This window comes from Rattus norvegicus, chromosome 1 (assembly GCF_021556685.1).
Source record: "Rattus norvegicus strain SHRSP/BbbUtx chromosome 1, alternate assembly SHRSP_T2T, whole genome shotgun sequence".
Classification (NCBI taxonomy): Eukaryota; Metazoa; Chordata; class Mammalia; order Rodentia; family Muridae; genus Rattus; species Rattus norvegicus.
This window is the reverse complement of record NC_141534.1, coordinates 254,778,785-254,805,000: the sequence shown is the minus strand read 5'-3', so window position 1 is coordinate 254,805,000 and position 26,216 is coordinate 254,778,785. Positions and strand designations below refer to the sequence as shown.

The 26,216-nt window shown below is 48.0% G+C and overlaps 1 protein-coding gene across 8 annotated transcripts; it reads left to right on the top strand.

Annotated features, from left to right (window-relative positions):
• Nucleotides 1–441: 441 nt before the first annotated feature.
• LOC148007916 (uncharacterized) lies at nucleotides 442–25,339 on the top strand. Of its 8 annotated transcripts, none has more exons than XR_015653385.1 (6): nucleotides 442–467; nucleotides 912–1,136; nucleotides 2,447–2,707; nucleotides 5,764–5,925; nucleotides 15,927–16,066; nucleotides 16,116–17,009. XR_015653385.1 is itself a non-coding variant. In XM_087609552.1 (6 exons), exons 4-6 carry the CDS (start codon nucleotides 15,376–15,378, stop codon nucleotides 16,555–16,557), a joined length of 594 nt encoding a protein of 197 aa, XP_087465678.1. In that variant the 5' UTR covers nucleotides 915–1,136; nucleotides 2,447–2,707; nucleotides 5,768–5,925; nucleotides 15,358–15,375; the 3' UTR covers nucleotides 16,558–17,009. The 8 variants fall into 8 exon arrangements, 3 of the variants coding, with proteins under 3 accessions (XP_087465678.1, XP_087465689.1, XP_087465682.1); XR_015653393.1 differs by lacking the exon at nucleotides 442–467 and adding an exon at nucleotides 24,565–25,339 and having other exon boundaries at nucleotides 915–1,136; nucleotides 16,116–16,507; XM_087609552.1 differs by lacking the exon at nucleotides 442–467 and adding an exon at nucleotides 15,358–15,387 and having other exon boundaries at nucleotides 915–1,136; nucleotides 5,768–5,925.
• The last annotated feature ends 877 nt before the right edge of the window (nucleotides 25,340–26,216 follow it).

Sequence of the window (26,216 nt, the reverse complement as noted above, 5' to 3'; positions counted from 1 at the left end):
CGCCATGGACCAGAAGCACATAGCCAAGAGAAACAGCAAGTAACAAGGGCCTTTATAGCGGAGAGTAAGTTAGAATAGCCCTAGATCTGCCCAGTTCAGGCAGATGGCTTATAAATAAAATATCTGGATTTTGTGTCTTTTATATGGGCTTATTAGAATTGCACATTCTTACAACAGTTCTCCTCACACATCCCCCCGAATGTCTTGCTGGGAAGCCTCCCCTACTCTGGCATTGTAAGTGCAAAGCTCCCTGGAAGGTCCTCTGCCCGCACCACCTACGGCTAACCATGTGGCTTAATGGTTGGAGAGACCCGAGCTAGGACCTGGCTACAGACCAGCCGGGTGGCTTCAGGTGAGCTACTGTTGCAGCTCCCTCCTTTCTAGCAAGAGAAGCCAACGGCATGTGACGCACCAAAATTCACACCGAAATCCATACGTGACGGTCTCAGGAGTGGAGCCCTCAGAAGGTCAGTGTGAAGGTCTTGTGAATGCAGTCCGTATGAGTGGGATTTTTGACCCATTATAAAAGAGACCCCAGAGTGTGTATATTCTCTCTCTCACTCTTTCTCCTTCACTCATTCTCCCTCTCCCTCTTCCTTCCGATCTCTTTCCCCTCTGCCCCTCCCCCTTTCTCCCTCCCCCTCTTCCTTCTTCCTTCCCCCCTCTCCTTCTCTTCCTCTCTCTCTCTCTCTCTCTCTCTCTCTCTCTCTCTCTCTCTCTCTGTATCTCTCTCTCCCCCTCACTCCTTCCCCCTCCCTCTTCCTCCCCTACCGTATGTGAGAGTGCAGTAGAGGTCTGTAGCTTGAAGAGTGCCTACCCCAGAACCTGACCATATAAGGCCTTCTTGTCTTGAGCTTTCAGACCCCCCAAACTGAGAGAAATACCATTTCTGTGTCTGTTGCTCCGCCCAGTGTACAGTATTTTGCTGTGGAAGCGTAAACTAACACAATAGCAGCGTAGTTCGTATACTTGTGCTCTGGGAATCACGTGAAAGCGTAATAGTTCCTCGTTGGAAGCTGGCTCTCAGCAGAAGGTACCGAGACAACCTGAAGAACCCAGTTCCTGTTCTCCTCTAAGTGATGCTGTTCACCCTCCTCCTACTGCGAGCCCCGCATCCTTCCTCGTCCTTTCTCCAGGTCTGTGGCTGAATTTTTAGGAAGTTGTTGAGCCCTCTGTCCTTCTTCCCATTTCTGCTGCTCCGACTCCAATCTATTTTTTTTATCAGCTTTGCACTGCCTGAGATGTTTGGCTTCGGGGAATAGTTTCTCCAGGGGAGAGAGACAACACACGCGACCTCAGAGCCTCTGTAAAATCAATTGCCTGTGTGCTTCTGCTGCTCTGGCACTTCTGTGTGCTCTGCTGGGAGAGCAGCTGTCTCGAGCTGGGGCCACAGAGCTGTGCTGGGGCAATGTTCCATTCCCAGATGGGAAAGGAATGTATTTTTCTTCTATCCAAGCTGCCTGGGGGTGGTCTGAGAGCTTCTGGCTTCAGTGACAAGGCCAAGGTGGACATAGACCGGCCTGTGAGCCTTCCCCTTCCGAGGTTCCTACACTTTATGTTGGGAGGTGAACTACCTAGATGCACACTGCGGCCCTCTGTGACTTCTCTTCTGGCTTTCCCACTGATTAGCTGAGAGGAGGCACTGTCTGTGTGTCCCAGAAAGGCAGCCGCAGATCCTGGCCTCCCGGTGACCTCCCTGAGGGACTCTTTGGCTGGCTGCTCAGTTGGGTCATCCATTGCCCAGAGTTATAGCTGTACAGCTGGCTCACCCAGTGCCCTCTGCAGTTGCCTTGCTGACCCCGGCCCACACTCCTACCTCCGCTGATGTCTGCCTGCTTCTTGTTGTTGTTGTTGGTTTTTTTTTTTTTTTTTTTTTACAGGAAGAGCCAGAGGGGCAGGGCGGGGCTGCAACCGTTGAATAGCACTTCTGAAGGCAGACTTAGCCCAGCAGGTCTGGAATGTCTAGAGAGATGAAATGGAACTACTGTTCCCAGGGGTGGACGGGGAGGGGGGGACGAGGGGGTGGATCTGGCCCCTGCCTGTGCAGCCCTGTGTATATTACGGGATCAGCGTGTTTAAACAACTCCAAATTCCAGGTTCCAAAGCAAGTGAGCTTCATTTCCGTGCCTTCACTCTGACATCCATGTATATAAGGTCACAGGACTTTAGCATCGTGGTCCACGGAGGATCAACTGGGCTCTACTCGGTCACATGACCATTTCCAGAGAACCTAGCTACCCTGGGCTCAACAGCTGTCCCTTTACCCCATAATACTAGTTTTATAAGTACGTTTAGACTCACATTGCTGGAGCAGAGCACCATGGGCAGAACGAGACTCACTTTAAGTGAGATGCCCCCTCAACCCACTCCCCTGGCCTAACGGCCCTGTCACTTTCTGCCTCTCCTAAGATGAGGTCCCATCAAGGACTTTGATGTTCTCTTTCAGTTCCCTCAACTGCTGGTTCAGCCTGGAAGAGACCGTCTCTGATGACCTATTAACTCTGGGAGCAGACTGATGGAGCTTCCTCTGCCCTCCTCGGGCCCAGAAAACAGCCCTAACGTGCGGATGAGAGCCCAGGCCGACCTCTGATTGGGAGGGAGGCTTGGAGAGTTGCAAGCTGCTCCATCAGCACGGAAGTAGGTGCCAGCGAGGGATGGCCAGGCCAGCGTGGGGTCCGTAAGCGCAGCGAAGACGTAGAGTACAGAGGTAAGTACATTCAAAAGCCATCAACACCCTGCCACGGGGACTCTCCAAGCTCGAAAAGGGAAACCTCAGCTAACTTCTATTCTGGAGCATAGACACAGCTTGTCACCCTCCCGCCCAGGCTAGGGACAGAACGGCCAACCCCCAGGATGCTTCCTGCCACCAGTATGTCTCCAGATGGCGGGAGAAGAGGCAGGCCTTGGGGGTCTAAGGTTCTCCCATCACCTTCCTTCTGGAGCAGAAAAGTTAACGTTACTCGCCATTCCACTCGTCACCCCGTCCCTCCCTCCATCTGGGCCCTGGCCCCGTCCCTGCCTCGGGATTCATTATGTGCCCACTGATATTCAGAATGGTTTCATTAATGTCATCAAAATGCAGTCATGAAGAACTTATTAAGGAAATCTGAACCAGCCAACACTACCCACAAATAAGCAGCTTAGATATCAGGCAAAAGATCCATCTATATGTCAAAGAAAACCCCAAATGCACACGGTCAAGGAAACAGTGTTGCTCCCGGTCGATGCAGAAGGTGCTGTCAGAGACACTGCAGGAAAATTATGAATATCTATTTTGGGGCAACGCGGGTTAAAAATAAACAGCTGTGGTAGAGGGCAGACGTCGATGACAGGGGGAAGGGGAAAGGCAGGAGCAGAGATGCCAGGCACATTTCAAGGCTGAATGACCAAGCTTTATTTGTTCCCTCAATGGCTCATAATTTTAACCTTTTATTATGCAAAGCAGTCGGTTTGGTTTTACATTGCCGAAGGAGGCTTGGCGTGATTAACAGATCACACTCGCCCGTCTCTTCATCTATGAAAAGATGGGCTGGCTAGAAAGAGATTAAGTTATTTTCAAACTCTCTGGGACCCTAAGTCAGCAGCCCCTCCTAAGAGCTGATGTAGATGAAGCTTAGAGCAGGTTAGACAGAAGGAGGGAGGTAGCCCAGGATATCCCCATGGATGAGTCATCTCTGTCCGTACCAAGGAATAGCTGGGAGCGTCCTGAGGGGGACTGAGCAACCAGATAAGATCTGCCTGAGGAACCAAGTGGGCTTGTGCTCCGTGGGAGCTCTCCAGGGTACTGGACAACCTCCACTTGCAACTCTGACCCAGCAGACCCTCTGGTCTTGAGCTGGGTTGGCTCTTCGTGTGCCAACTGCATGCAATATTAACAACCTGACAGACTCTGTGCTCTTCACGGTCTTACAGTAAATAAAAAAAAATAGTGTGGCAGCGTTGAAAGACAGTAGATTTTTCAACTTGCGCCGATTTGGGTTGGATCTCGGCTCTGCTGTTTATTGTGTTGAGGGAGCTGTCTCTTTTCTTTGAACCTCAGCTCCTTTTTCTGAGATGAGATAATAACACCTGCCTCTTAGGGATGTAGAGATTTTAGAGTTGGCGAGCATTAAACACTTATTCGTGTCTAGCATACATTTGTTGCCCCAAACAAATGCCTAACGTTAATATCTATGTTAGCCTCACTGCTACAACCCAGGCAGCTCCTGTCATTGCCTGGGACGGTGAATCCTTGTCCCTGATCATGAGTCAGCATGCAATCGTTGCAAGTCACAGAAAATGAGTGTGGGCTTGTATGATGGTTAAATTTGATTTTTCCTCCCAGGGGAATAGTAAAAATCAATGTCTTGATGTATCTGTGAGGATGTTTCTGGAGGGGATACCCGTGTTGAACATGAGCTGTGCTGTCTGTCCCATAGGCTGAGGCCAGAATGAACTAAAAGGGAGAAAGACAGCTAGCATCTAGCCCACACCTCTGGCTCTCTTTACTCCCTCCCCCTCCCCCTCTCCCTCTCCCTCTCTCCCCCTCCTTCCCTACCTCTCTCCCCTTTCCCCCTCCCTCTCCTGGCTACCATGAGATAAGCTGCCATGTTCTCTCCACCATGATGGGCTAAAACTACAAACCAAGTTAATTTCCTCCTCCCTTGAGTTGTTAACTTAGGTGACAAAAACCCAGAAAGACAAATGAGTTCATGCTACAAGGATGTGGCAAAACCATGAGCATGGGGGCAGAACCCTGAGAAGGACTGTAAACCAGGCTCCTCACCATCTCCATCTCACTTTTCAGCGGTGTCTCCTCCTTGCCTCTGTTCTTCACAGCATGCAGCAGGTCACCTCTCCCCTGTTCCTAAGTACGCACACTGTAGGCTTGGAATATACCGTGACCAACCTGTCGGAAGGGGGAAATATGATTTGGAGCCGTTTGGAACCAAATCAGTCCAAATGGGCTGGACTGGGGCCAAGTGTGTGTGTACTGGAGCAGGTAGGGTTGTTTGACGTCTCGTCTACTCCATTTTCAAATGTTAGTTAATGCATCATCTGAAGCTATCATAGGATGGGTGGATGGATGGATGGATGGATGGATGGATGGGTGGATAGCTAGATGAGATAGATAGATAGATGATAAAATTTAGAAGTGGTAAATTTAGAAGTAGTCACACTTAAAATATTATTGTGTTTGTATGTGTGCATGCCTGTGCATATAGGAAAGAGGTTGCTTGTCGGGGACCCCCACAGGCCTCATGCTGGGGAAGGGTGGACTGTGGGAAAGATAAGAGTGAAATTCAGAACAGTATCACCTTTGCAGACCCCGGGTCAAGATCTCTAGGGACTGACCTCGTAGTTTACTTTTCTTACATTCAACCATAGAACTCGTGACCTGTGACCTTTTACAATGATTATAAGCAGAGCTCAGGGTTAGGACCTCGAGAAGGATCCGTGATAAGCGTAAAGACAGATTCTATTGGTGGAGGATACAAGGTACCTGGGGCTTCCTTCATAGGAATGGGTTCTGTTCACGCAGCGTCAGAGCCTGAACACTGTTCAGGATCCTGGGGGATTCCGGTGCAGGCTGGTTCCTCATGGAAGAGCAAAGGATGACCAGGGTGACTGACCGCTTTTCACGCTGGTGCTCCAGGTGACACGTTGCCATTCATTTCTTTCTATTGAAGAGGATAAACCCATGTGATTGACAGTCCTGGATTCTCTGGTGCTTTCTTTAAGCTGAGCGTCCTACAATTGATTCTCTCCACCTTATCTCTTAAGACAGGATCTCTCCCTAAGCCCAGAGCCCACAAGTTTGACTGGACTGGCCGGCCAGCAAGCCCTGCAGATCGTTGCCCTCTGTCTCATCTCAGCACTGGAATTTGGGGTACACACCACCACTTCCCTTGGATCTTCACATCGGCCCTGGAAATCCAAACTCAGGTAGGTCCTCGTGCTTATGTGGCTGAGGCGCCTTCCTTGACTCCTAGCTTCTCCTGTTTTCAAATGTAATTTTTTATCAGACTGATACAAAACAAAAAGTAATGATTTTCATCAAAATCGAAGTGAGATTACAAATGCCATTGGATAACTCTGTGTGGGGTGGCTATCATTAACATCACATTTGCACAGAAGCCCCTGAAGGGAAAATGGAATCAAAGGACTGAGCCGAGAATCTGAACCCACAGCACTCTTTCTGGACCAGACATTCAACTTCAAAGGGTTTGAAGGCATCTCCTTATTCTCTGTGCGCTTCAGACCCCCACCTACATCCCCTTTCCCCACACAAGCACGGTGACAGCTTGGAGGCACCTCTGCTATCTGTCCAGGCAGTGTGCCTCAATTTGGCTGAGCATGGAAATCAATTAGAGAGTTAAACTCCTTAGACACCCCCCACCACACACAGAGGGCTGTTTGGGAAGCTCAGTGGGGAGGAAGGCAGAAGCATGGCGGCTTTAAGAACCTTCCCAGGTGACTTTTAGTCTCGTCAGACTTTAAAGGCATTGAACCAAGGTAAAAAGTCTCCTGCTGCAGACGGAAACTGTGATGCTCTAATGTTAGGGACAGACTCTAGATACATTTTCTAAGAACCCTGCCTTTGCAGCTCAAAGGGAGATGTCTCTCTTCTCTCCTGTCAAGCTTGCCAGAGAAAATGAAACACCTAAGGGAATAACCAGGGCTGATCAATAGAACAGTGTGTCTAGACGCCTATGGTTGAGATGTTGCCCTGACTCCCAGGAATCTTCAATAGAATGGTACCTCCAAGCCTGTGGTTTGAGTACAACAAGATCTTAGTTAAAGGCTGCCAAGTCGACGTGAAGGCAGCTGGCCAGGTTGCATCCACACATCAGTGGTGCTGCTGGTATTCAGTTCATTTTCTTTTTATTCTGTCCAAGACCCCAGCCTATGGGATGGAGTTAGTTACCCACATTTAGGGTGGGTTTCTCCCCATCAATTAACCCAGGCTATAAATTCCCTCACACACAGGTAAGACAGAGATCAAGGTAGCGGGGGAGAACTAAGAGGAAGCGTCAGCTAAGTTGGGGCTTAGCCGAGAACTCTTTTGACTCAGCTGGCCTTTGAAGAGCCAGCCACCGTGTGGTTTCACTGTGACCCATGAGAGGAGCCAGGAGTTCTCTGGAGACAGAGAATCCTGCTTTAACCACAGCTTGCTTCTAACGACTGTGAGACTTTAGCAAGCTGCCCGACCTCTCTGTGTCCATCAGTAAAATGGCAGCATAGGGACAGTTGGTCCTTGGGTTCTTCCAGTCCTGACTTTCTGTTGCTGATGAGTGTGTTGGAACCTCCTCGTTCCCTTTGGGCCCTGAGGAATTCCACTGTACCACAGAGATCATCCCTAACTGGTTACAGGTAGAGAGATGGGTACAAAAGGGTAGCCCTGGAGAAACCCTGGAATTAGGACTTTAGAGGGATGTCTCATGACCATGAGGTGCCTGAAGGCAGACAACTGTACCCCGTCTCTCCTAGTGATCTTTGTGTTCTACTACTTCTAAGATGAGGAGAAATCCATAATTTTGCCCCTGATTGGGTTATAGGGATGGCCAGGATATCAGGATCTCTTGTTTGGGGCTGGAATGGCCTCAGCACAGTGTGGTGACTAGGTAAAGTGGCAGCCACCTACTTCTTGGATGAATGAAAAACAGATGGGAAATTATAGCTTCCTTGTTCAGTCGGCTTGGCAGCCATCGGGTGTGTAGCAGCCAGTGTCTGGTCAGGAAGACAGAAACCACAGCAGTTACTTTAACTGAGGAAATTTAATCTAGTGAATTGGCCTACTAGTTACTGAATGACAGACAATAGATACATAAACACGTAGATGGATACATAGATAGATACTTAGTATAGATACATAGAAAGTAAGCATTGCGATACCGGAATGGATTGACTGAAACAGCAGCTGCCAGCCCTAAGCAAAAGCACACAGAAAGGTGTTATTAGAAGCTGGGAGCTAGGGATGGAACTAGGAAGAGGCTTCTGAGGAAGGTGCTACTTTGCTTGGTACAGCTGAAGGACAGAAAGAAGCTGAGACACAGGAACTGGCTTTAGCTACCAATATAAGGAGCCATCTTTGGGTGAGGCATCCAGGAACAGCATCTTCTATCTTCCTGTCTCCTTCTTGCCTCCCACTGGCAGGATCTACCAGGATGCAGCTGGCAAAAGGGCATGCCTTAGAGTCTGGGCCACACTGCAGCGTGGAGAACAGAACTCTGGGCAGGGGTTGAGAGACGCTGTCAAGCATAACTCAACCGCAGGGTCCACGGCAGACAGGAGGGGATAAAGGAGGCTGGAGCCTACAATGTGAGAGCAAAGACTTGCTTTGACAGGGTGCTGTGGGGTCACAGAACGGCAAGAGCCCCTGGTGGCTGGGTTCAGGTAAGACTCACGTGTCTTGTGGTACTGATTACTCAATGGATAACCGAATCATTCTGGGTTGAACAGTCCCAGCTAGATTGGAACCTCCAAAAAAGGCTGCCTCCAAGTCTTTCTCCAGGGGAAAGGTAGGCATCACATGAGACCCAGGATTATCCTTTCTGGGTCAAACCGTCTTGCCCTGTTGAAAGGAAGATAGAAGTTCTTTGTCCGGCATGGAGATGACAACAAACAGTAGAACAGGAGAAGTGCGTGTACGAAATGTAACCCTGACCCTCCTTCTCTATAGAGGGTGGAGTCTGAAGCTCCTGCCTTGCATAGTCCAGGCTCCAGAAATACTACCAGGCAGAGGATCCCTACCAGGTGATGGTTAGGTCACTTGCTGCGTCTCAGGGAACTAAGATAGGCAGGCAGGTGGGACAAGGCAGAGGGTCCTCCTATTTGGGGCAGGAATTGGCCCCAAATATGCAGCCAGGGACACCGGATGTGCTCCAGGCTCAACCCCTACAAGCGTCGCTGGAGGCCCCATGGGAACATGCCTGAACAGGCTAAGCTCTGGAGGCTGGCTGCACACAGGTTTGAGGTTTCTCTGAGTAAAGTTGCAGCTGTGTTACTGTTTCTGTTTTCCTTGCAACTCTGTCACACCCATGTCTACATGACACCCGGGCCTTTGAGCTCTGGGCATATTTTTGAAAAGGGAAAATCTGGGTCAGGCCGTCACCATCTAAGGCAGGTTTCAAAGGACTTTCCATTCCCCAAAGCCCTTCCCTTTGAACTTGGCCAAAAGCTTCCTCCTGGGCTGATATTTCTTCTTGGCATGATAGCCCAAAGGTGAAAAGCGCAGGGCAGCCTCCGAAGCGAGTGGGTGGGGTTGTTTTGAAGCTAGATGAGTAATCCAGGGGGAAAAGTACTGACTGCTGACACTGGGAGCCCCAGAGCCACCTGGAATGGCCCAGCTCTGCCCACTACCTAGTCCATCACTTCAAACCATAAGACATCACTCCAAGAATGCACCCCCCTCCCGCTACAAATGGCTAGGGCCACCACTGATCTCTTTCCCCCTCTTCCTTCCTGATGCAACATTGTGTCCCATGCATCATTACATAGCTCCCGGCCTCAGCCTCAGACACGCTGAGTATGTGCCAGCAGCAGCTTCAGCTGGGAGCTTGCTACCCTGGGGTTCCCCTTCACAGCATCCTTGCATTATTCATGCATGCTTGCCCAAGTTCTTGGCTAGTTCAGTTGACTCCAGCTAATTTGCTTCCGGAGTCTTTCCTAGTAACAGGGTGGAGCGACTGCTCTTTGATGGATGACTGGGGTGGAAGCAGAAGGTGGTTTTCCTTTCTCTGGAATCCCAGAGAGTGGGCGGAGCTCCAAGTAACACTCAAGTGTGATTCACACTTCTGTCCCTAGAGCCAGCCAGCTGTTCCTCAGAATATAGAGGGCAGAGGGTCTTGGTATCTCCTGGCCAGCTTCCTGGCACTCCAGAGGAAGCCTAGGAACTAGTGTGCCTTCAGACTGGGTGGGAGAAGGGGGCTGTCAGGAGGCAGTGTTCCTATAAAGCAAGGAAAGTGCAGTCTGCGGCCAAGGAGCAGCAGAAAGCAGGGTCTGCAGCACCAGCGTCCTCCCTGTGGTGCTTCCCTTCCTAGCACTGTTAGGCCGGGATACATGCTAGCAACCATGTGTCTCTTTCTTCATGCTCTTTTATCTTATTTGAAGCGTACAGCTCCCTGAGGGTGTTGCAGACCAGGGAGTGCTGGAGATCAAACCCAGGCTCTGAATCAGCACATGAGGTGAAGCTCTACTACTGAGCTACATGTCGAGCCCTACTGTTATGATGGCTGCCTTGGGATCATTGTATCTTTGGGTGTGCGTTGAGGGGGCTTACTGATAGTTCATTTGTACACAGCCCACTTCAATCAGGTTACCAGCCAAACATCCTGCTGTCTTAGAAGTCACATCCAGAACCCCTGACCACTGCTAACGTGTTCTCTTCACTATGGCCTTGCCTCTTCCAAAATACTCTATAAATGCAGTCAAGAGGTCTTTAGCACTGAGGCTAGTTCCTGTGGCTACAAGGTGCCTCTGAGGGTTACTGGCCATCACATTTGATCCTTGTGTGGCTGGGCAGGAGCCACCGTGTAGGTGTTCCACAGTGTTACTTATCTACTGAAAAACATTTGGGATCTTTTGAGGATTCTGTTTGATTGTTTGTTACATATACATTTTTATGTAAATCTAGTTTTATTCCTTTAGGGAAACACCCAGGAGTGAGCTGGACCATGTGCTACATATATGTTTAACTTTGGAAGAAATAACTAACTTGTCTTCTCAAAGTAACTTTTGCTAGTTTGCACGTCAAGAACGGGCATCTTTTCTTTTTGACCCTCGCCTAAAAGTCAGGTTATCTTCCCTGCCAAGGTCGGACCCAGAGCTTAATGAACTGAAATAAAAGCCAGATCTAAAGATGAGTTAAAGAAGCTAGATGGTTTTAACCCTAGTGCTTGGGAGGCAGAGGCAGGTGGATCTCTGTGAGTTTGAGGCTAGCCTCGTCTACAGAGCAAGTTCCAGGACAGTCAGGGCTACCCTGTGGGACTTGGGGGTTGAATGATGGAGTGAAGTGACTGTGAGCCTGGTGGGGCCTGCTTTGAAACACTGGGTGTGCCTAGTGCTAAAATCCCTCAGGATGAAGCTTCAAGTGGACGTGGTGGGAGGAGCTTCAACTGGGTCACAGCCATTGGCCCAGTCAGAACTCTGCTGTGTGCGATTTCTCTGCTTCTCTGGCCCTCGAGTTTCTGCTGGAATGAGTCCTGCAGGTTCAGCGAGGCCACAATTTGTGGTATTTCAATTGTTGCATAGTGAGACCCTGAGCATCAAAATTAAGCTCTAAGTAAAGGCTTTAGGATTCAGGTGTGGTCACTTCCAGTCAATCCCAGGGACATGACATCCTCCAGAAACACTGAGGTGGAGAAACACATGCCGGTTTGAAAATGCTTTGCGTTGAATGAAGTTCTCAGGCCAGGGACTAGATCCAGCCCATGAAGCAGCTCTTGACATCCTTCTAGCTTCTATCTGGCCAAAGAGGCTAGAAACGTGGGCCTGTCCCTAAGGTCTCTCTAGTGCCTCTGACCCCTCATTCCCCTGGGTTTGGACTCATCCTCCACCGTACAGACCACAAAGACATCACAGGAAAACAAGAGGTTAGGGTTCACATGGATTCTTGCTAGGGAAACCTCCTCACAGCAGAGCTGCCTTCTCACTCGGTGACACCGACAAGTTATTTAACTCTATTTTTCTCATTCTTAGGAATGTATTGGAGTCCCCACAGATAGGGGCTTTTCTGAGGGCCAATGAGACAGGGCAGCCTCAGGGCAGCCTCGCACCTGCTGTGCTTTCAGGAAAAGTTGGTTTTTCTCTTGGCATTGTTTAATTGTATCTTTTCCCCCTTATCTTCAAAGAATATCAGATTCTCAACCTTCTTCCAGAGATTATATGAAACAGCCCACTGTAGAATATCATCTGTTCTAAAAATTTAGCTATACAAAATGAATTCACTAGCAACAAGGACCGCTGTGTAGGGAAGGTCAAATCTACCCACATTCTACCACCCAACCAAAAACAACTTCAACATTAGTTTCACTGAGGTTTAAAGACCAGGGGATTTTATGCAAGAGAAGTTCTGACTAGTCTAGGGTTCTGGCCTGACCAAGGAGCAGAAGGAGAACTATATTGTCCTCTCCCAGCTTTATGTGTCACCCACATCTCCTCTGTCCCACAAGGAATGGCTGAAGTCATGTCTTAAATCAAGAACTTTGCTTCTAAGTATTGCTTTGCTGACATCCAACCCTCTCTACCTGCATATCATCAGAGTACCAACAGCATAGTCAGTATACCAACAGCTTCACCACCTGTAACAACAGCCACAGTCAGTGTAACAACAGCCTCACAGTCAGTGTAACAACAGCCTCACAGTCAGTGTAACAACAGCCTCACAGTCAGTGTAACAACAGTCACAGTCAGTGTAACAACACCCTCACAGTCAGTGTAACACAGTCACAGTCAGTGTAACAACAGCCTCAGTCAGTGTAACAACAGCCTCACAGTCAGTGTAACAACAGCCTCACAGTCAGTGTAACAACAGTCACAGTCAGTGTAACAACACCCTCACAGTCAGTGTAACAACAGCCACAGTCAGTGTAACAACAGCCACAGTCAGTGTAACAACAACTTCCCCATCTAAAACAATAACTCCAGTTGGTGTAACAGTGTCACAGCACAGCCAGTGTAACGGCAGCCACAGTCAGTGTAAGGACAGCCACAGTCCGTGTAACAACAGCCTCACAGTTAGTGTAACAACAGTCACAGTCAGTGTAACAACAGCTTCGCCATCTGAAACAACAGCTCCAGTGTGTAACAACAGCCTCACAGTCAGTGTAACAACAGCCACAGTCAGTGTAACAACAGCCACAGTCAGTGTAACAACAACTTCCCCATCTGAAACAACAACTCCAGTTGGTGTAACAGTGTCACAGCCAGTGTAACAGCAGCCACAGTCAGTGTAACAACAGCCACAGTCGGTTTTACCTCAAGAGACTCCTAGACACAACATAATAGAAGTGGACTGTGCTAGAGCAGCTCCTGCATCCCACAGGCACTGAATAGTACGTGTGTTTGTGGCCAGATTAGCAGCAAGCCAACAACAAATTTATCACGGTTACAACCAACAGCAACATAAAAGCAAACACTGGATGCTTCTATAACCACTGAGAACACTCAAATTATGCTTCAAATCCTATAAAATGGGCATGAACATACCAAACATTTTATCATATAAAAGGAGCCAGTGGCCTATAGACAATATATGGCCAGTGATAAAAAATACAACCAGGCCATAAATTTGAACTAAAACCAATATTCTAGCCTTAATGGACACGAGTTAAATATTTAGTTAATTCCGGTTTTCCCTGCTTGCTTGGAATTCAAAATGAATTAGGGGTGGATGGTATGGGAAGATCCGGTCTTTTGTAAAACTTCCCAGGGACACATGAAGGTCCCGAGAACAGCAGCTACGTCCCATTCACTGAACGGTTGTTAATATCTGCCACACAGGAGATTACATTCAGGGAGAGAGCTGTTCCACGCAGAGCTCCTGACCTGACGACTTGAACACATACAAATGGAGGGAAGGTCCCTGCCCCGTTACCAACAAGACTGGCAGCGAGCAGGCTTTCTGCCAAGCCAAGGGAGGGAGGCAATTTTGCGACAGATTACAGAGGTGTTTCAAGGGTACTCTGGCATCCGCGTCTGCATCATGTGATGCTGGCTACTGTGCCAAAGCCCTGTCACCACCCTTGGTGATTCTGGTGTACACTGGAGTTGGGAATACCTGAAAGTATGTGAGTTCATTCTCCACCCATCCCCTCCTGACAGCCACTGCCAAGATCTACCATCTCCCGGCGACGAAACATAATGATCTGCTGCAAACCTACTCTAAAACTATACTCTTTTTTTCTAAAGGACAATGTATTCATTTCAATTCTGTTCCTTTTATAAAATATCCTGACAAAAGGAAAGAATAAACTCCTTCAGATTTTCCTCTGATCTCTGCACACACGCACACTGTAGCGCATACATGTCCACATGTACAAAAATGCAATAAATAAATAAATAAATAAATAAATAAATAAATAATTCTAGGCAATTTCAGAGGACAACGTAGATTTCCAGGGCCCAGGCCATCGGGATAAAAATCCTGTTTTATGCCAGAGATGATTAATGTACAACAAGACTGGGAAGCCAGGCATAGTACGCCACATCTGTAATCCCAGCCCTTGGGAGACAGAGGCTGAAGCATCTCAGGTATCTGGACCAGCACAGTAAGACTTTTGCTCAACCTAAAACGATCACCAGGAACTTGAAGAAATAAAGGTGGCTGAGATTCCGATTCATTGGGTGAGGTTAGGACAGAGGCTTGTGTCTGTGTGACGTGCTTCCTGTTTGAAAACCATGACAGCTGTCTCCTTGTGCCTGGCCTCCAGCCCCTCCTCAGTTTCTCAACTTGCCTCTGCCCGTCTTGCCTCCACAGTTTCCTGGCCGGGCCTGAGAGCCGCTAGTGTTCGCCACGATGGTTGTGAGTAGATAGATAGGGAGGCTTGGCGTCTGCCTGGGGTCACCTCTCCTCAATTACCATCCTTGAAAATGTTCATAGCTGATCTCCAGACCGTGTCTTGTGTCCTCTGATAGGTGTCGGGGGCAATCAAGCCTGTCCTTTCCCCATGGGAGCAGCTGTATGAGCCATTAATCGAGCTGCTCCTTCTTGCTTAAGTTTGGGTTAGCAGTGGCAGACACTGCCATTTGGTCCTGTCTCAGGAACAATTAGGATAAGCAAGGATCCCAAACAACCCGCAGAACGGTGGGCTCAGCACAGAGCATTGGTATGCTGGGGAGACTCACAGTGGCGGTGGCTGCGTCCCAGGAGGGTGCTTGGAGATTTTCAGAACCAGGAACTCTGTGATCAATACTAGGAGGCAGCCTGGACGGTTGTAATTGATTAAGTGAGGCGCTTAAATAGAACGATCACAGTCTAATTATCGATCATCGCTGACTCAAGGTATCCTGTAAAGTTGGTGGGGGAGAGGGGACTTGATTACAGGTTCGAGCCTGTAATGGCAGCACTGCAGAGGCTGAGGCAGGGGAATTGCTGCAAGTTTAAGGTTAGGTTGGGATACATAGTGATTCCAGGCCAGCCTGACCTTCCAAATTAAACTCAGTTTCAAAAAAAGAGAACAACAACAAAAAATAAATAAAAATAAAAAAGTAAAAACAAGGCCTCTTCCTGGTCCTTCCCAGGCTCAAAGCAGGAAGCTGTGATTGCGGAGGGGCCCTGGAGAAGGAATAACAGCCTGGGGCCACCCTCTGCTGGGCAGCATTTTTGGCCAGTGTCTTTTTCTCTTTTCTTGACACCTGCACCTTAATTTCTTCCAGGGACTACCCTCTCGTTCCATGGTGTCTCAGGTGAGTCTCACCTCTGCACCTCCCAACCCCAGTCCCGAACACAGGTATCCTCTGACCCAGCAGGATGCTCTCTGCGGGGAACTTTGAGTGACATTGGATGACCTAAAGGCCACTTCATTGGTAGATAGCTGAATCAAACCCTGTAGTTTCAGCCGAAGGGCAGGCTGCCTACATTTAGCCTGACTCACAGTGTCTACCCTTTCCTACAGCCTTCCAATAAATGTCTTGTTGTTAAAATTAGATAAAGTTAGTGCTCATTGTTTCCAGATAATACAGGCCTCAGATCAATGTCATCCCAAAGGCTGCCTCTAGGAAGATCTGAGGAATGTTAGGTAAGGAGCCTCTACTTGTGTTTTCTGGCAAAGCTAAGCCCTCTGACCTTTAGCCCTTTCTCCTCTTTGGTGACTGAGCAGAGACACTGTGCAGGTCACAGCAAACTTGAGTGGATATCAAAATCTTAGGGGTGGATAACTTCCAGATGCATTGTGAGTGAGGCTCAGGAGGTGAGTGACCTCTTGATCATTGCTGCAATCCCACAGCAGGAGCAGCAGCAGGAGCAGCAGCAGCAGCAGGAGCAGGAGCAGCCGCAGGAGCAGGAGCAGCAGCAGGGGCAGCAGCAGCAGCAGGAGCAGCAGCAGCAGGAGGAGCAGCAACAGGAGCAGCAGCAACAGGAGCAGCAGCAGGAACAGGAGGAGCAGCAACAGGAGCAGCAGCAACAGGAGCAGCAGCAGGAACAGGAGCAGCAGCAGCAGGAACAGGAGTAGCAGCAGCAGCAGCAGGAACAGGAGCAGCAGCAGCAGCAGCAGGAACAGGAGCAGCAGCAGGAGGAGGAGCAGCAGCAGCAGCAGGAGCAGCAGGAACAGGAGCAGCAGCAGCAGCAGCAGGAACAGGAGCAGCAGCAGCAGCAGCAGGAACAGGAGCAGCAGCAGCAGGAGCAGCAGCAGGAGCAGCAGTAGGAGGAGCAGCAGCAGCAGCAGGAGCAGCAGCAGCAGCAGCAGGAGGAGCAGCAGCAGCAGCAGCAGCAGCAGCAGCAGCAGGGTACTTGGTGATCCCTTGACCACATTTCATCTGAGTGTTACAGAATTTGCCTATCGCTGCCAAGAGAACTCCTACAAAATAGGTCGGCGGTTTAAAGCAACAGAAGTTTGTTCTTGCTCCCTCCTTTCTTAGGCCAGCCAGGACTAGGAAAAAGCTTCAATTAGCACAATCAAGGTAACCCCTCATAGGAATCTCCAGAGACTAATCTAGTCTAAAAATTCCCTTGGAGAAGCTGCAAAGCTGGTCTCCTAGGTGACTCCAGAACCCAACAGGATGACAATCCGCCCAAGCCATTCAATCTTCCCTGCCTCTTCCAGAATGTGAGGACTGTAGGAGTTCCTTGGCTTGTGGCAGCACGTCTCCGCTGTCTGGTTCTGTTTTCACATGGCCTTCTCTCTGTGCCTGTGCGTGTGTCTTAGCACCTCGTATTTATAAAGACAGCAATCATGAAATGTAGGGCCCACTCTAAAAAGACCCACTCTTTTCAAGAGTCTTAATAGATTCTTCAGAAGCCATTTTCCCAAACAAGGTCATTGTATTCGTGACTTTTCTGTTTCTGTGATAAAATACCATGACAAAAGCAACTTATAGAAGAAAGGGTTTGTTTTGGATTGTGGTTATAGAGTGCTGGATGTCTGTCGTGGTGCAGAAGGCATGACTGCAGGAGCAGGGAGCTGGAACATCACATCCTTGATCACACAAAAAAGGGAGTGTGATTCCTACACACACACACACACACACACACACACACACACACACACGGATGAGAACCAGGTGCAGGGTGCAGTTCTCATATGAGACCCTCACAGCTGACTCCAAGTGCCCCACTCTGCCAGCAAGGCTCCTAGGCCTAAGGGTTCCAAGCCCCCTAAAATGACATCACCGACTAGAAACCAACTATTCAAATACATGAGCATGTAGAGGACATCTTTTATTCAAATCACAATCGTCCCCTTGGTGATTCTAGGAGATGGGGCTTGGGACTGTCCTGGAATCCATCTATCCACTCAAGAAGAACTAAATGACCCAAATAAACCCTAGATAAATGAACCCTAGAAATCCAGTTAAAAGTCTTCCAATGAAGAAAACCTCCAGCTCAATGGGGGAAAAAATACCAAACTTCCCTGGAAATTTTTAACATATTTAGGGAACCAAGGATCCCAAACCATACACACAGTCTTCCGAACAGAGAGGAGGAAGTATAACCTTCAGCTTCCAGGAAGACAACATGGAAACTTTTCCCCATCTGCACTTAAGGGAGAGCTGAGGTAACACTGAAGAACAAAACTAGAAAATTCTGGGACAGAAATATACAATAAAGAAAATTTCAAATCTCTGTGAGTAGCCTCAAGAATATCTTGGGGGGACCAGGAAAGAACAAGGACTTACATAATCCAGACACAGAGACTAAAAAAATGACCAGGACCTCTGGGACCTGTGGACTTAATGGCCAGATCTTACACATACCACCCACCCTACTGCAGTCCTGGAGGCAGGAAAAACAAGTAGCTGAAATTTCCCAGATTTCCCAGTGCATTATATTATATATAAATTATATATATACATATATACATGTATATACATATATATAATTTATCCATTAAATAAATGTACATAAAATAATACAAAATACATAAAATAAAGTTTTTTAAAAAACAGACTGTTATATATGAGGAGGGGCAAAAGATGTAAAATATTTCTATTGACAGTGACCAATAGGAACATATAATACTTAAAGGAATCCTTTTTACAGGTTATACAAAACAAAAAACATGGGTTAATCATAATGAAATTCTAAGCATTGTTGAAGTAACTCAAAAGGAGGTAAAAAAATACAGACAAGAACAAATCTGTCTCATTCATGTGCATGCACATGCATACACACAAACGTGCTGAGAGAGAGAGAGAGAGAGAGAGAGAGAGAGAGAGAGAGAGAGAGAGAATATAATGAAATGGCAGACTTGGGTATTGATATGCCAGTAATTTCACCAAATATAAATGTAAACACCAATTAAGTTGCAAAGTGTATTTAAAACATGACTCAACTGTAACTGACTACAAGAAACTCACTGGAAATACAACAGTATAATCAGTTTAGCAGGCAGGGATAAAGAATAGTACATTCTATAAACACTGGTCAGAAGAAAATTGGGCTAGTGTGGCTGTACATGCCTGTAATCCCAGGACTCTGTGGGCTGAGGCAGGGGACTCATGTGTTCAAAGATCTTGGCTACATAGTGAGATACAGTTTTAGGTAAATAGGAAGAGAAAGAAAGGAGAGGAGAAAAGACGGAGGGAAGGAAACAAGTTTATTTATATTCAGATCAGATAGTTTATTTTGGAGCAAAGATAATGAGCAGACAGAGAGGGGCCTTAATAAGGTCAGTCCACCCAAAGGCATAGCCATCTTAAACTGTGTGCACAGAAGGCATAGCCATCCTAAACTGTGTGCACATAAATAGACATACAAAATATGTGATGACAAACTCCATGAACCTGAAAGAAGAAGAGAGGAAAGTCCAAGTACAGGCGGAAACATCAGAATCATATTTAACAAGCAATGGAATAACCAGGCCAGATGTTAGGGGATACAGAAGAATTCAAAACACTACCTGATGTAGATAACTCCACCGGCCAATGACAGAGCATACATTCTTTTCTGGTGTTCCTAGAACATGTGCCAATTACCAAGCCCTGACCATAAAGCAAGGCTCAACAAATTTATAAATGAGAGGGTATATTATCTGGCCAAACCAGAACCAAAGGGAGGTTAAATAAATAAAAAAAGAAAAAAATGGATCAGCCAAACACAATAATGAAGGAACACATTTCTAAATCATCCACAGCATGCACACACACACACACACACACACACACACACACACCACTGAATTAAATGACAACGAACATACAATTGGTCAACAATAGTAGGACGGGGTGTCGGAACGGTTCAGTAGCTGACTTCCTACAAAGACCTGGGTTCAGTTCCCAATCAGCTCATAACCATCTGTAACTCCAGTTCCAGGGAATCCAAGTCTACCCATGGGCACTGCATGCACCGATGCACAGACATACACACAGGCAAAATACCCATGCTTACAAATAACAAGACGTATTTAAAAGAGAAAAAAACTCATGATTCACAGACAACAGCTGGCACAGAAAATCTGATATTACTAGGAGCTGAGCAGTTTCAATAGACACAAGGTTGATATGTAAAAAATTGATTGTGTTTTATATACAAGCAATGACAAATCGGAATTTTAAAAGAACATTTACTTCCTACTTACAACAGTACCAAAATATGTCAGTATTTAAATATAAGCCTAATGAAAATATGGTATGTTGGTTATTTATGCTGAAAACTACAAACCACTGATTAAAGAAATCAGGGAAGACCAAAACAAGTGGAGAAATCTGCAGCAGAAGGCCCAAATTTTTGAAATGTTGTCTCTCTTAAAACAGATCTCTAAATTCAGTGTGATATCAATTAAATTCCCATCGGCCCCTTTCGATGGAAATTCTAAACTGGGTATGGAAACATGAAGGAGCCACAACAAGCCAGGCAGTTTGGAAAGACAACCACTTTGAAGGGCTCCCACTATGTGCACAGTGTGGTGTAAGCTGTGGTAATCCACAGTGTGTCTATACAAAACAGGGGTCGGTGCTTGTGATGCATGGCAGTCCTGCAGGGAGGCATCTTCCTCACTTCTGAGGAAAGGAAACACTGCCCTGTGCCTGGAGGGGCTTGGGGGGGGGGGACAGTAGGGCACTCCTGGAGAGGAGCGTCCCCAGCAAGACCCTCTGGTAGTGGCTACTGGACTAAAACATTTTCCATGAAGCTTCTTGGGAACCAAACATCACCTATTTGATGAAGGGGCAAAGCCGGGTGGAAGATAACGGAAAACGCTTGAGTTCACAGCCTGCTTATGAGTGCATAACAGTGACCATCAGAAGACTCAATGTAAACGGAAGGATCACCTGATTAGGGACAGGGACAAGGCCTGGAAGTGCTGCCTGAATGACAGAGACAACCTGGAAAGTGTGGTCCTTATACTCAAGGCTCTACCAGAATGTAGAGATCCTTGGAAGCTTGGGTTTGACTTTCTTTGTCAGAGCCCCCAGGTTACTACCTGGACAATAAGTGCTCCATCAATACTTGTCAAATGAACAGGTAAATAAATGATCTCACAGGCTGCTGGGGCTCATACTCCCTGTGTGCCAATAGGCGTGCAATTCATGACTTAGTTGGCTCACGCTGAGGGCCTCTGCCTCCTTGTGCTCCTGCAGTGCCTAGAAAAGTGTTCTCTTGGCAGCCATGATGGACCTGTGCCCAGGAGTTAATACAGGACAACACCCCATCTTGAATGAGACGCATTCAGCCATTAGCTTTGATTTACTGATGCTTGCCAAAGGCATAAGGCGTTGCACCGAGTTCCCACCACTCCACCTCACCACAGTGACAGTAAAGTCAAAGAGCCCCGGTGGGCAGGAGCTATGCTCATTAATTGGTGATGAGGAGAGGAAATGACTTCTCCTCAGAAGCACATTGCTGCTGCTCTGCTGGTGGAATTCCTCTCCCCACCTTGTTTACTAGCACTCAAGGCTAAAAGGGGGTTCAGGTTAGCTGCATTTCCTCTGGATGCTATGTAGAGGTCAAGCCGTCCTAAGAAAAGCGGTTTTGGGGAAGTGGCTAGCAAATGAAGCTTTTCTGCTCCTTTCTGGGCAGTTTTCTTCTGTGAAAACATCTAATAACCCTATAGGTATTTAACTCTTCTGTGGCCACTGGGGTATCTGGGTTACGATTAAGACTCTGAGTCCACCAAGGCCAGGACCAACCCCAGGGGGAAGAAGAATATCAGGGATGAGCTCTTGGTCCTTCCTCAGGCTCCAGCGATCCCTGATGGCCAACTGGTCCCCGAGAGATCTCAGATTTCATAGAGTCTGGGGTTTATAATGCCATATATGGTGTTGGAGAAGTGCTGAATTTCCTATCCCAAAGGAAGACTCTGCTACAACCTGTATGTTGACCTGACCTCCTATTCTTGGCTTGAGAAAGGTGGGAACCTACTGAGAATGGTAATGAGTAATGTTCCCAAGTACGAATGTCTCACAACGGGATGGACTCTTTGGTGTCCTGGAAGTACTTGTAAGAACTCCTAAGATGACCTGTAGAGTCACCCACTAGTCCATCCCATCAGGAAGAGATTCAGATGCTGTCTTAGAGTTCTATTGCTGTGAAGAGACACCATGACCATGGCAACTCTTTAAAGAAAATCACTTAATTAGGACTGGCTTATAGTTCAAAGGTTTAATCCATTATCATCATGGCAGGAAGCAAGGCAGCATGCAGGCAGGCATGGTGCTGGAGAAGGAGCTGAGAGTTCTACATCTGGATCAGCAGGCAGCAGGAAGAAAATGAATCACAGTAGGCCTGGCTTGAGCATCTGAGACATCAAAATCCACCCCCAGTAACAGACTTCCTCCAACAAAGCAAACCTACTCCAACAAGGCCACGCCTCACAAATGCAATTTCCTATGAGCTGTGTTTTCTTTCAAACTACCAGAAATGCATTTGAGAATAATCCTGGATGTAGAATCATGGGGTTTCCAGAGACTCAGCCCACCATAATGAAGGAGTCCTTCGAGAATTCAGAGAACCGGAGTGGGCTAAATTCACCAGGCAAGTCTGGGATGCCAAGGAAAATGGCATTCACAAACTTCTAGATTCTGTAAGAGCAACATTTCCTAAGAGTGTGGGTATAGAAGGGGTTCTCCAGTGTCCAAAGGAACCAAAACTATCTAGGGGGCTTGACAGATACCAGGTGCTAGGACCCACCCAGAGTTTGTGATTCAGTAGATTTGAGGTGGGGGTCTGGCAATTGCCATCTCTGGCATGTTCTCAAGTGATGCTGATGGTCCAGGACTACTCTCAAAGAATGGTTGGATCACAGTGTGGTGCCAGGAGTGCCCCTGCCCTGTTTGATCATGTCCAGTGGATTGATTCTGGCTTCTGACGGGGCCTGTTTCCCATCCCTTCATCCTCTGAGGTTTAGGTTAGTCTTGATTGCCTTTTGATGCCAATGGACCCATAACCCCCTTGGCTCTTTATTGGGTGTCTTGACTCCATTCTTGCTTGATTCAGGAGTCTTCCTTGATCTCTGTTCTATCAGGTCTTTCCTCAACTCCTTGTCAAGCCAAGTCACCAAATTCCCACCAGCATACCTCCTATCAGGAATATGAGCTGTTACATAAAAACAAACCCTTCACAGTCTGTCAGCTCTAACCTCATACAATTGCTGGGTGTGGTGATGCACACTTTTAATCCAGCACTTGGGAGGCAGAAGCAGGTGGACCTCTGTGAGTTCAAGGCCGGCTTGCTTTATATAGCGAGTCCAAGGACAGCCAAGACTATTGTGTTTCATGTGCCTCTGTCATCAATCAATGACTTCCCCCAGAGGAGCTGTGATAAGATAAAACCCAAAGCGAGGGGAGCTATCTTACAGCCACTAATGTCCCAAGGCTATCCCACTAAGGCCTGGAAATCTCACCTGCCAAGACAGACTGAGGGAAGAATCACTGTTGCTATTCTTGTTGCTATGAAAGACCCAGGAAAACATCACGGCATAAGAAATGTCTTTTAATTTAACTTTGTCTGGTGCCACGTGAGAAAAAAAGAGTCTCAATTACTGGTGGGAACAAAAGGGCAGAGCAGGCATGGTGAGGTCAGGAAGGGACCTCGGGGGTTTCTAGGCTCTGGTATACTGTCTTCGTTCAGTCTGGTTTCCCCACAGAATGTATGGCTTTAATATACCTGAGCAGAAGCTTGCCCAGGCATTGTCCTGTGCCTACGCCGAGCTACTGAGACAGAGAATCAAAGGGTTGCAGGTGGCCATGAGTTATGTCTCGGAAGGAGCTGGAGATGTCTTGGAGAGAAGTTTAAGGAGGGTCTGTGGCCAAGAGGGAGAGGAGAGAGATGGGGTAGCGTGATCTAGAGAGGAGTGACAGAGAGGGATAGCAGAGAAAGTGATGGTGACTTCAACCTTCCCCAGGTGAGGAGCGGTCAAGTATGAGAAGCTGGGGGAGGGGTGGTGAAGGGAGAACATGCTTCCTGATACAGGGGCAGGAAAGGGAGTCTGGGGAAGAAATAAGTATTAAGCAGTTAGAAACAAGTAGCAATGAGCGAAGGTCTAAACATTTATGGGAAGTCAGGGCAATTCCTCTGGGAACCTGGATGTAGAGCCAGGCAAGAGGGGCATCTGGACCCTGCCTTTGGCATTTCACTGCTTAGAATAATCCTCGATGTCCCCTCATCCCAACCCAGCTCAGCCCAAGGTACGAATGTGAGGAGTTGGACCTTAGCTCCAGTCAGGGCCTAGAAAGATCCAGGTTCCTTAAATCCGAGCCCCCACCGCTTCAGAAAGCGGTGTCTCCCACGCACATGCTGAGGATGGGACTGGAGGCTCACGGCTCCTGTCCCTGTTGGGTGTCCCGGGTTCCTGGTGCTGTCTTTCTCTCTTCACTCTTCAGCCTTCTCTATTCAACAGACTTAAACCCAGGTCACACATCTTCACCGCCCTCCCTGGGGGAGTCCGCTCCCCCTCTATATCCCCAAAGCTGAAGCTGAATGGCTCGGCCCCTCCAAGGTGTGCACTGGGCCTGGCACAACAAGACAGCTGTGTGCTGAGATCTACCCTGCTTAGAGAGCCAAGGACAACCCAAGGTCCCCTGTAGTGGGGATGGAGAAAGGGGACTGGGTACACAGGAAACCGAGGCTACAGGAGGAGGCTCTGTAATAACATGCTCCCCAGAACGGTGAGGACTAGAAAGTTCTGAACTCTAACCTGCTCAGTTCTCTTAAAGGTAATGCCTATGCACATTAGCGTTGGGAGACAGAGAATGTTTATTTAGGAGTAAGTTAGACAGATTTATAACGTGTGAACACTTAGGCTTATGTACGGAGTGAGGCCCCTCTAATTCTTACCCTGGGTCCCTGTGGATGTTGGGATAAGCCTGTCTAACTCCAATCTAGCGCTCTCTTTAGTGTTCCCAAAGGAAGAGGCATTGAAGCAAATGTCTTCTGTCTTGCCCATGGCTTTCTCTTTTTCTGCAGCCAGCTCATCTCTTCTCTCTCCTCAGGAATTCTCTCCTGGGCCATCATCCTCCCTGCTTGGTTTTCTGTCTTCACACCCAACCTCCTCTTGAAAACTCCCCCAGACTCCATAACCAAGCCTGCTAATGTCTCTCACCGGGGGGAAAAGCCCAGCTTGCTGGTTTGTGTTCCCCCATCCATCCCATTTCCCATTATCACGGTCCACCTTCCTCAAAGCTGTATGCATCCTTGACCCATGAGGGCACAGACCTTCTGGTTCAGGTCTGTGGTTTTTTTCCCAGCACCTATTATTTTTTGGAGCGTTCACGCAAGAAGCTCTAATGGAGGAACCTGTGGCACAGACAGGACCGGAGTTTAGCCAGGATCAGAAGAGCAAGGACAATGACATCAAGGAGCGCTGAGCAGAGTTGGTAGGAAAAGCAACCATGGAACCCTATCCAGCGGCACAAGGGGACTATGGAATGTAGGCAGAGGCAAGGCTTGACAGCATTTCCGGAAGGTCGGTCTGTGTGAGGCATCATCGAGTCCGGCACAGCAAAGGGGAGAGCGGCTTCCGGTCTGTTATCAAAGCCACTGGTGAGGCGCTGGCTGTCAGTGGAGCAGGGATGCCAAGGAGGATCTGAGAGGCTGGAGGAAGTGCCTTGGCTGGGTCAGATGACTTCCAGGATCCACAGGGCTCAGTCAGAGCTGGAATCGAAGTTCCCAGGCATGTGCAAAGCACCACAGCCTCCAACGCACTGGAAGGCTTTTTTTTCTTTTTCCCTAATCATCCTGTATTAGGTGCTTCCCCTTTGCTGTGATAAAAAATTAAAACAAAACAAAACAAACAAACAAAAAAAAACAGCTTAAGGAAGAGTTTCTCTTTACTTTCAGCCAGGGGAGGCAGCCCATCATGGCAGGGAAGACGCAGCAGCAGAAGTCGATGGTCACAGCTCATTCACGGTCAGGAAGCAGAGCGATTTCACCAATGCATAGCTAGCTCACTTGGTCCTGATTGGGTCCAGAACCCAGTCCATGGAACAGAGCCACCCACAGCTAGGATAACCCTTCCACCAAGTAACTCAATCTGGAAACTCTTTATAGACATGCCAGAGGTTAGTCTTGGTGGCCCCAGCCCCTGTCAAGTTGACAGTCAACACTAACCATCTAAGGCTATTTACCCGCGACATCCTCCAGGCACGTGGCACTTCTGACGTGAAGTCTGCTTTTCTTCCTCTCCCCTCTCGGCTCTGTGTTTCTGCTTCCACTCAACACTGGCTACCCTCTGTAGATGATAGCTATGTGGCTTTGACCATTTGTGTAACCCCTCTCAGCCCCATTTTGTTATCCGTTATTAAAATTATGAAAGTACGACGCACAGGGTTTTCGAGAGGGTTGAATGAGATGGACCCCAGAACAGCTGTTTCCCACCGGCTTCCGTTACAGCAACCCTGCAGGGGCTTCTCCCGGCTGGTTACTGTATGAACCCACTACTCTACAAACTCACGGAGGGAAGGACAGGACCACAGGTGGCTTGTCTGTGTCTTCCTGGGACCAGTCCGGGGAACTGTGGCCCCTAGACCATATATTCCACTTGTGAATAGTTACTGAGTACTGCTGTAGGACTCATAATAGACTCCAGATTAGGATAAACAAAGTCAAAGAGCTGTGGAGGCAAGGCAGACACTGACTTGCCCGT